Here is a 10,345-nt window from a genome sequence, read left to right as displayed (position 1 = left end):
GGAAGGAGGGAAGGAGGGAAGGAGGGAAGGAGGGAAGGAGGGAAGGAGGGAAGGAGGGAAGGAGGGAAGGAGGGAAGGAGGGAAGGAGGGAAGGAAGGAAGGAGGGAAGGAAGGAAGGAGGGAAGGAAGGAAGGAAGGAAGGAAGGAAGGAAGGAAGGAAGGAAGGAAGGAAGGAAGGAAGGAAGGAAGGATACAGATGTGATTAATCAATGAGATTAATCAATGAGACCAAAAGAGGTTCAGAATTTTATCATTTCCTATCCTTATAATATGCTATGTCCCCCAGGCCTGTACCTACTAAGGGCAGACTTAGAAAGTTCTCTCTCCTTTGGCATTTATTTGAAACAAGTCTTTTCCCTGTGGTAATGGTTTTGCTTTGGGCACTCAGAGTCATTTGAAGTCTCATTCAGATTTTGAAATCTTACTCATTGAAACATTCTTAGCTTGAGAGAAAAGGTCAAACCAGAATTTTGAATGTTCCTGAGCTTTTCCCCCAAATCACAAGCACCTATAAAAAGAGATATACAGCAGAAAAGTTTGTTATGACAGTTCATCAAGAAAGCTGAGGTTTTTTGCTGATAAAATAGATGCTTTTGGACTCTGCCTAAGAGTTTATATGAACTGCTCAAAGTCCTTCATCTGTAAAATATATCCAGGAAGCAGCTGCATCAAGACTTGACCCAGTCCCCCAGTCCCAATCAGCAGCAGGTCTTAGTACTGGTTTAGGACATTTCTACAAGCAAGCAGATAGGGACTCAAAACTTGAAGAGTTTCTCTGCTTTCCCTGATTCAGTATTTTCAAAGTATCTATGAAAGATAAGTTTGTTTCAGATTACAGTTTTATGGGTGTGAATTGTACACAACAGTACCAGCTTTTTGGGGATGGTGGCATCATTACTACACATTGGAGAAAGAAATAACAGTATTAGAAAAAAGAAAAGTAAGAAATGCATCTGTGTTTTTCCTTTCAGCTTAAACAAAAGGGTTAGCAATTTCTAGGACCTCATAAATATAGTTCAGTCATAGGAGAAAAATAATGGTGTCATCATAGCAGAGAATATTACTTAAAGAAGAGCTAATTAAAAATGTTTCAGAATATCTCTAAATTAGATTGTCATTAGTTGTTCATTTTGATTTTTGAATTGCTTTCCAATAGTTACTGGATTATTTACGAAGCCTAGCTGATCTCCATTCCTTATTGAGAGAGAAGAGGAAGAAGGAAAGCACACAATACAGAGACACTGCTGTTGGCAGTGCTGAAAACAGAGGCAAAGCAACTTGAAACCATAAGAAAATAAAAAGCTTCTTGAAGGTGCTTTCTCTTTTGAATTATAAGACAAGTCAACATGAACAGATGCTGGTAAGACAAGTCTTTGACAGAAAATCAGGTGAATATTTAATTATAGCTAGCTTTGCTCCTTGTCTTGGTAAGAAGTATATCTGTACTTTCAAACAAAGTAAGCTGACACTTCTGAAAAGACCAGGAGTTGAAAGTTGCCTTAAAAACAATTTCAGACCAGATTTGGATTGTATTTACTGCTTTTTTTTCACAAGCAATCACACTGCCTTTAGTCAAACTGCGTGGGCTGTAACTTATGAGCTGACATAAATCAGAGTACCAGAATTCAGTCCTCAGGTTTTACTTCAGAGTTGCAAGCTGCTTGTTTGTGTTGTTTTCCTTGGGCCACTCAGCCTTAGAGAAGCAGCACAAACTTCCTCAGGCTCCTCTGTCCTGCTTATTGTCTTTGTTTCTATACTCCACTCTTTTTTTTTTCTTTTTTTTTTCTTTTTTTTTTTTTCTTTTTTTGTCAGTGGTCTATTTTATTTTGGTTTTTATTTTCAAGAGAAAATGAGAGGGGGGCTCTGTTTTACACAGTGTTGTGTGGTTTGGCCACATCACAGAGCAGAGTCTTACACTATCTCCTGGAGAACTAAGGGAAAGCACAAAGTCAGGCAAGACACTGCTCATTTCTTTGCAGCAGGATTGGAGGGTCATTTAATTTTTGCTTTAAGAGCTAAAACAGTTTGCTTTTTATTGCCAAGAATTCTTGAAGTGAACTCTTCATAGTTTTTCACACACACACAAGTAATGAAATAAAGTAAGCAGCTCTTTGAGGAACAGATGTGTAAAATATTTTCCTAGGGAAACCTTCACTGTCTCATTCTATATTCTCTATGCTGTAAGTCAACACAGTTTCCCTCAAAATACATATTAATTATATGATATAAGATGTAATATAGAGAAAGCCTTGAATGTTTTAAGTACTTCTGAATACTTTCTTCCATTTTTCACATTAATTCCAGACAGCTTGCAAGTATGAGTGACTCCTACCTCATAGCATTTTGAGCTATTTATTGTGTTTCCACTTTTACAACCGAGGAGCTGTGAAAAAGAAATTAAACTAGCAAACAAAATACAGAATAGAAAAACTGTTGTAGATTCTGCAGCAGAGTCTGATTTTCCATTCCGGACCGGGGCTCAGCTCCCCTGAAACATAACATGCACACAAATCTGAGCCAGAGCCTGCTGGATGGCTGTGAAAGCACACATGCTCATACTCAGCTGGGTGAAGCTGTTGGCTCCATCGGACTTTCGTTTTTAAAGTTCGGGGTCGTTTTCCATAATGGCTTCTTGTGAATTGTATGGACGCCGCGGCTGGGACTGTTCGGGAAGGTACTCGGCTTACTGGGGGGGTCACAGACCCAAAGTGGCCGGAGAGCGCCGGGCGCGGGTCAGGAGCTGCGGAGCGCGGCGGTGTCCGGCTCGGAGCGCTCTGCCGCACGGGCCGTGTGCGGAGCCGTGCTCGCCATCCCCGCGGCACATCGCCACACGGCCCGCTCGCCAGCCCCGGCCCCGGGATACGGGGCCCGCTGCTCCCTCGGAAAGCGGCCGCCGTGCGTCCGACATTTAATTTCTGCGGACTGCTTGCCCTTTGTAAATGATTACGTGCAAGAGCAATTACTGAGTCACAGGGCAGAGAATGAAAAATGTGTGTAGGGAAGTGGCTGCCAATTAGAGGCTCTTTTTTCTCTCAAGAAGCGATTTCATCTACTGCAATTCATTTCTTTGCTGTTCCGGGTTCGCTTTCCTCCCCCTGGATCTGGAGCTCAGTGGGTCAATGGGCTGTTTGCACCGGATGCACTGTTTCGCTACAAACTTTCTCTAGCTATGTGTCTACTCTGGACATAGCTAGATAATGCTTGTAAAAAAATAAAATCACGGCCCTAACAAAAGAGATTTCTTAGCCATCTAGCCTAAGTCCAGAGCATCACAGCGTTTGTTGATTTGTTTTGTTTTTTCTTTCCGTTGTCCGGAGGATTCTATGAGTTCTCAATGCAGTCGGCTGTATTTTCATAATGGGTGGTGCTTTTTTATCTGATTTGGAATCAGTGGTACATCTTATATGGCCCACTGTTGTAAAGAAGGGACGTTTTAAGACCAGCACACAAAAATTATGTCACCGTTTGCAAATATTGTCTCTCTTGAGAGATCTCTCTGATCTGAAGTTTAAGGGGAGCTTTATCTTATCTACAACTCTTCATCTTACCATAACTTCTGATTCTAATGTTAACGCTAAATTGTCCCTAGAAGTATTTCCCTTTAGGAACCTGGGGATTCGGGTGATGCTGTGTGGACCAGGGTAAGAGACCAGAGCAGAGCGCGGGCGCACGAGAAATCCACCATTGGAAGCTGGGTCTGAATTAATCCTGGCTGCGCTACAGGTTCCCTTTTCTTTAGCAGCTTTCAGGATTGATTGGAAGCCGCTCCGTAGCCAGGGATTCCAATGTCATCTTCAATTAACAAGGAACAATTAGCGCAGTGATTACCCTGGCTCCAAGGTCTACGCATCAGAGGAGATGAAATCGCCTTGCACAGCTCCCTGGTTCCCAGCTAAAGCCCGTTTCACGAGCGGCCCCAGAGGAGGTGCTGGGGAGGGGTGGGGAGGGCAGGGGGGCTGTGGAAGAGTCCTTATGGATCTCAGTGGCAGCGGGTTGAACTCGGTGCAGGGGAGAGAGCTCCGGGCCGAGAGCGATGCACTGTTACCGACCCGCGATTGTGGGAAGGGGAGGCCCTGATCCCTCTCCCGGCTCCCCGGTGGGGCCAGCGGTCCGCAGCCCTGGGGCCGGCACCCCCGGCTCCCTGCCGGGGCGGCTCCACGCTTCACGGGGAAGCACACTCCTGCTTCCTACGGCTTTCTTTCCTCTGTTACCGTCCGTGGGAAGCTTAAGTTTCGCTAAAACAATTTTGGAGTCGGGAGTTTGCTAATTCCTATTTACCCTTACTGCTTTCGTCTTTCATCTGATGAAACCTGCCTCAACTGCTTGGTCATTCCTGAAACTCCTTTACCTCTGGCCACTAGCACTGTTTATACACGGTTTGGGTGTATAAACCCAACTGACTGGAGTTAGAGAGGATACTTAATACGGGGCAACACTTGTTCCTTTCCTACTGTTGAGAGAACAGAAATCATTCACCCTAATTACATTTGTTAGAGTTTAGTTACAGGGAACAACATTTCTTCGTTGACCTCTTGTACAGTTTGATCATTTATGTCTCAGTAAAACAGAATTATTCGGCCTGAAGAATTAATCACTATAAATTCCATATATAAATCGAATTATATGCATACAACATTGGCATTGTAGAAACCATATCCTATAACTTTTATTCTATTTTTCCTGATTCATACGGTTACTCCTAATTTGAGGTTTAAGTGGTGAAATGCTTTTAGCGAATCAAATATAAATAATGATAACTGTATCTCTGAGATTCCAGCAAAGAAATAACTATATGGCTTTGGGGATCGAGATTTTTTTGTGGGTTGTTTGGTTGGTTTTTTGTTTGGGGGGGTTGTTTTGGTTTTTGTTTTGTCTTTACCCTGGGAAGTGGCTAAGTTTGGGTGTTTGACATTAATAGGCAAAGACAGCCTTTGAGGAGGGCTGCTGTTAGCTTTCCTGCAAAGGCTCCAACCCTCAGAGGGCTGTTTGTTTGATTTTCCAATGGCTAAGCAAGATTTGGCCTGGCTGAGTTAGTCGTGCACTGCCTGGCTGAGGGGAAGCCCTTTCCAGGGGAGCGGGAGGCAGACTCAGCGTGTGTTTCCCACCTGAGTTGTAGCTGACGATGTCCACTCCCAAGGCAGGGCTCTTTCGTTTCCTGGGCCTCCCCTTCTGGACCGTGCCAGTGCCGTTGAAGTAAGGCAGGGCCAGCCCTCCGCTCTTGGCAGCCAGCTCGGTGTAGCTCAGCTGAGGGGGGTATTCTCCTTGCAAAAGGGACTCGAAGTGGGCCCTGCAGTAAACCAGGTTGTCCTTCATGCCAAAGTGATCGCCTGTGGTCAGAGTCTTGTTGCAGGTGGTGCAGGTGAAGCAGCTCAGGTGATAAACCGATTCCCTGGCTCTCATGACCATTTCAGAGGCTGAGATCCCAAGGTGGCAGCGGGCACATCTCTGCACGGAGAACCTTCTGAAGGAAACAGGAAAGTGGGCATCAACTAGAACGGCAAAGGCAGAGCTCGCCCCGGTGCTTCCCTCCTTCCCTCCCGGCCACGTGAGGGAGCCTGTCCCCGACAGGGTCGTGCCCCCGGCCCCAAGAGGGCCCGTGGCACCGGCTGTGGCCCCTGGCCCGTCTGATGTCGGGACAGCCTCAGGGAGTCGGCCCTGAGGTCCCAGGGGGAGCGGCTCGCACTCCCCGCAGACCTGACCTATTCTCCCCGGACTTGGGCGAAGGCCCCGCCGCTGGCCGTGAGCACGGGGCCAGGCGGGCCGGAACGGGGCTCATCGGGCACCGCTCTCCTGGCGCTCCTGTCGACACGACAGGAGCCACGGGGCGCTGGCCAGCGGCACAGCCGAAACACACGGGCAAGTGGGGCCGGGCGGGGCGCCGGGCTCCGGCCCTCGGGAAAAGCGGCAAGATGAGGGCAGAGGGGAATTTCCGTCGGGTCTTTACGGAGGGAAAACGCCGAGCAGCGGGAGAGCCTTCGCCTGTTTGTGCACCGCCACACACGCTCAGTCAGCGCGTCCCCTGACGCCCCGTTCAGTTTTGAAACGTGAGACTTTTCTGAGGGGACTAAGGATTAAGAAATCGCTGACTGCGAAAAGCTACCTTTGAAAGCCTGTGTGGAGAAAAGACCGTTTCGGTTCACAGTGCCTTTTGAGGGGACGTGTTTTGAACCCATGAGGACTGATTGCTGTACCTGTAGTAATCCTCCTTGCAGTAAATACTGCCGTCCTTGGCAAAGCAGGTGAGTTCTGACTCCAAAGCCAGTTTACATTCACAGCACTTAAGACACCTGAGGTGCCATTGTTTGTCAACAGCCAGCAGGTAATATCTGTCTGAGATCTTCCCTCCACAACCAGCACACAAAGCAGGCTTCTCGGGGCTCATGGGGGGCATGTTCTGCAAAACAACCACACCACAAGGGATGAGACAGGGACAGAAAGACAGGCAGGCAGGCCGGGCTGGGGACGGGCCCTGCGCAGGGTCCAGGGCTCGTACAAAGGCACAGCTCTCTGGGACCAAGCTCCTGGCTCCCAGCGGGAAGTTTAAGGGGAAACCGGGACCATCCCTGCTAGTAAAGCCTTTACTGTGATTCACAGTAAACCTCTCCTAACGATCTCATGTCATTTCAATACGTGAAAGCTACGGATTAGGCCGCAGTAAGAAAAGCAGAGCCCATTCTTTTCTGAGGTTCTGAACTTAAAGTCTGAGGTTTCCCCCTTTTTCTTTTTTAGCATTTTAATCTTAAAGCACTTCACAGACATAGCGTTTTTAGTAGGAAAATACTGGTTCCTAAAGTTTCTGGCAGAGGGTTCAGGCTTGTACTCATTCTGTGGCAAATTTTCACCCGTATTTAAACGACCCGCAACCACATCTCTAAAGAAATACAGGCCTTTTAAAACAGGAGTAAGAGAAAGGGGACAGGTGGATGGTGTAAAAAGCAGTGAGTGTGAACGCTCACAAGCCCGGCCAGGGACGTGGGTGGAAAGGTGGCACAGGCTCAAACCATCATCTTTTTGTCAGTAAACTTTTTTGAGTTCCCATTGATCTTCTCCCCACGAGGAGTGGCGCTCAGGACAAAGGGAGACGAAGGGACGGCGGAGACAAAAGCTCGGCCGTGAAACTTGGGTCAGATTTTGCTGATAAAGTAACAGGGAAGAAATCCCAAACATATTGTTCAAAAGTCTCAACTGTTTTAAAGTGGCAACTCCGCGTTCATTTTTCAATCTGAAGTTGTGTTCCTCGCCCCCTTTCCTTTTCAGCAATTGAAAGGTGAGTTAAATTTACATTGCAAATCCTCATGTAACAAAGAATGAGTTTATTTAGGAGAGAGGGATACAGGACCAAAGCCTTAAAGCAGTTTTCCAGGCCGTTATTTAGTGTGCAGAGCTTTGTGCGCGATCGGCGGAAGCCCTACAAGTTGGAGAAAGGGAGATCTCGCTTTACACAAAGCCAAGCGTGACACTCGATTTCCCTTCCATCCTTTAGTACATATCTGAAGACTTTGGTTCTTTTGACTAAGGAAAGAGGAGATATTACTTTCTAAGCAAAGTAGTCGGCTGGCATAACACTCAGAGAGAGTGGTGCCTCTGTATCAATCACACGCTTTTAGACCAAAGACAGTTACGAAAAGTAAGCAGTCGCGGCTGAGGTTTAATTTAGGAGGCGCCAGAAGTGCAGAATAAAAGTAAAGCACACCTCGGGAGCTCCAGCTGCAGCCCTGCTCACAGGGGCAGAGCGGCCGCAGGCAGCCGAGCAGGGGCAAAAGGCTGCTCCGCCGCAAGGGCTGAAACCCTGTCCCTGTTACGATTTACAACAGTTTCCCCGTCACTCCAGAGAGCACACGGAGCAGCGACATGGATTAGACAAATGTATAACCGAGCCTGGCCAGCACAGCACCCAGAGTTACGGGTGGGTTTACAGGGAGCCTCGGAAGGGGTGAAGGGAAGGGACAGAGGGAAGCAGCGTCTTTCCCTTCCCCAAAGTCAGGGTCTATCCCGATGCGGGTCCATGCTTGCAGGGATTCCCTTGCAAAGAGCGCCAGCTCCGTTCTTACCGTGTCTCGGCCATTCATCTGTCCCCCTTTGGCCAGGCGGGACTCGGTCTTGGATCGCCTCTCCATCTCCTCCATGATTCCTTGGATGTGGCCTCCGGAGATCCCGTGGAAAAGCATGGCTGGGGGACGGAAAGGACAAGTATTTTCTTCTGCTCTGCACCCCACTATTTCCATATACAGACCCCAGAGTCTTTAGATCATCCAAAATGTTTACACCGAGGTGCACAGCGCAGGGAAGGAGGTTGCAATAGGAGCTTCTATTTGCGCAAGCACTGAGGGCTTCCTGAAAATGTGCAGAAAACAAACAAGGGGGAGAAAATGTAATAATAATTAGTTGTAAAAATAAAATAATAAAGAGCTAAAGGATCTGTTACTGTTCTGGAGAGCTGGGGCTTCTGACTGGAGAGACTTGGACCTGGGGCAGTAGAATCAGTCGGGAAAGGATATAGTTTTGAATACAAAGAAAGCAAAAAGAAGTGCTATTTTCAGCAGTCCCTGGTTGCTTTAAAGTTCCCAGTGCCTGTAGGTTGGATTTGGGACTGCTGCTTTCCGGAGCTCTGTCCAATTTGTTAAGGGACTAAAGCCAGCCCATTTTTGATAATTTAGTAGGAGGAGTTCTCTCCCTTGAGCTGCCACTGATTTTTATTCAGACAACAAAGACCTGTCATACTCCTCTCAACCCCTAGTGATGGGCAAGCAGTGACAAACATTACGGTCGGGGCTGTGGGTGGGGTGGGATTTATTACCTCCCCCAAATACGGAGTCCCGGGAGTTGGCGGCGACGGCGCCTGCCGAGGGGCAGGGTGGCCCGGGGCCGCTCTTTCCCCACCGGGGGCCCCGCTCCCCCCGGGCCGCTCCGCTGGAGCCTCCGTTCGGCGGCCGCTCGGGCCGGCCCCGCCGTGTCTCGCTCCGCCGCGGGAACGGGAGAAGGAAAAGGAGCCCCGGTGCGGGGCAGCTGAGGCGGGCCGGAGAGGCCGGAGCGCTCCCCGGGCCCGCGGAGGGGCGCTGAGGCGGGGGGAGCCGCGGAGGCAGGGGCGGCCTGGGCAGTTCGAGCGCTTCCCGGGACGGTGTCCGCCCTGCTGCCCCGCGGAGCCCCCGCCTGTGCCGGCAGCAGGATGAGGCCCCTCTGCGGGACAGCCCCTGCCGGCCGGGGTCGCCCTGGAGGGGCTCTCTCCCCTCGCCCGCTCCCCAGCCGGGACTGCGAGAGATCATTGTGTGCAAGGGACCGGGCGATTCATTCCTTCCTGGCTAATCTCTCTGTCTGCTCTCCCACCCCTCCTTTCCCCGATTTCCTACTTACTTTTCACACCACTCTTCCTTGCCTTTCCCTGAAACAGCTGCTGGCTGTTTCCTGACACCTCGATCCCTACTGAAGGATCTTCCTGGCGGCAGTCCTGCACTCCCTGCTCCCTGGGGGACACTCCACACCAAACCTTAGCGCGACTAGTGAAAGAAGTACCCCAGCCTTCACTTCCTTTCCAAAGCATCCCAGAGACATCCTCAGGGGCTCCTCGAGTCACCTCTTCCATGTAACCCAAGATTCAAGCAGCCAGCTTCCTCCCCTCTCTTTCCCCCTAAGTAGCTAAAATTAATGTTATTTGCAGATTGAATGTTGTTACATTCCTCCGAGTGCCAGAATACAGCTCATAAAACACAATTTCACACAAAGATGAAGTCAATCAAGTGAAATAAGCCGGGATTTTTTTTTCTCTGTTGGCACACTAGACCCTGGACAGCAGGGCTGCTATTTACTGTAAGTAATGTAATTAGCCCTTTTGGATGGAAATCAATGTGTTGTATATATGTGTATGTTTTAATAAGAGAGTAATAGCTATAAAACCAACGAGACTCAAAAAGGGCTGAGGGAATCTCCCTTAAAAAGGGCAGATCCCTCCAGAAGCCGTAATCTTCTGCAGAGAACTCCCGGACTGGGGAAAAAAAAAAAAAAAAAAAAAATCTTTGTGGGGAAGAAGGATAAGATAGGCTTTCCTTGGAGAAAACAAGTCAATTAGCACAATAAGACATCAGGAAAAATAAACAAGGTGATTCAGTCCGGGATACGGGAGCTGTTCGCTCGGGATCCCCAATCCTCCTCCACCCCCTCCTTCCCGTCGCCGCTCCACGACGGCTGCTCGGGGAGAAGGGCGGAGGTGCTTCCCTCTCGCACGCAGCCCCGCGGGGCTGCCTGGCCCGGGCCAGCCCGGCTGCGGGGCCGGCGGCTTTGTCGGGCGGCCCGAGAGGAGGGCAGGGCAGGGCAGGGGCAGGGGCAGGGGCAGGGGCAGGGGCAGGGGCAG

The 10,345-nt window shown here is 49.3% G+C and overlaps 1 protein-coding gene and 1 long non-coding RNA gene across 9 annotated transcripts in view; one reads left to right on the top strand and one right to left on the bottom strand.

Moving 5' to 3' along the window:
• LOC107208113 overlaps window positions 1-2,052 on the top strand; it is a 50,111-nt gene extending 48,059 nt beyond the window's left edge. Inside the window, exon 5 of the long non-coding RNA XR_004498476.1 lies at window positions 1,157-2,052. This is a non-coding gene — a long non-coding RNA (uncharacterized LOC107208113). The remainder of the gene's footprint in view (window positions 1-1,156) is intronic.
• The window catches only part of LHX9 (LIM homeobox 9), a 21,520-nt gene that overhangs the window by 6,785 nt on the left and 4,390 nt on the right, over window positions 1-10,345 (bottom strand). Inside the window, exons 1-4 of one of the 8 annotated variants that reach the window (XM_015636106.3) lie at window positions 8,266-8,684; window positions 8,052-8,170; window positions 6,192-6,394; window positions 5,106-5,461 (exon numbers count right to left, since the gene is read on the bottom strand). In XM_015636106.3, the coding sequence (XP_015491592.1) occupies window positions 5,106-5,461; window positions 6,192-6,394; window positions 8,052-8,168 (676 nt within the window). In that variant the 5' untranslated portion in view covers window positions 8,169-8,170; window positions 8,266-8,684. Of the gene's footprint in view, window positions 1-5,105; window positions 5,462-6,191; window positions 6,395-8,051; window positions 8,699-10,345 lie in introns of those variants that run through there. The other 7 variants (XM_019007637.2, XM_015636104.3, XM_015636107.3 and 4 more) reach the window with 7 other exon arrangements.

The sequence above is a fragment of the Parus major genome, chromosome 8, assembly GCF_001522545.3.
Source record: "Parus major isolate Abel chromosome 8, Parus_major1.1, whole genome shotgun sequence".
NCBI classification, from domain to species: domain Eukaryota; kingdom Metazoa; phylum Chordata; class Aves; order Passeriformes; family Paridae; genus Parus; species Parus major.
Note: the sequence above shows the minus strand (reverse complement) of the source record. Positions and strands in the feature narration are given on the sequence as shown.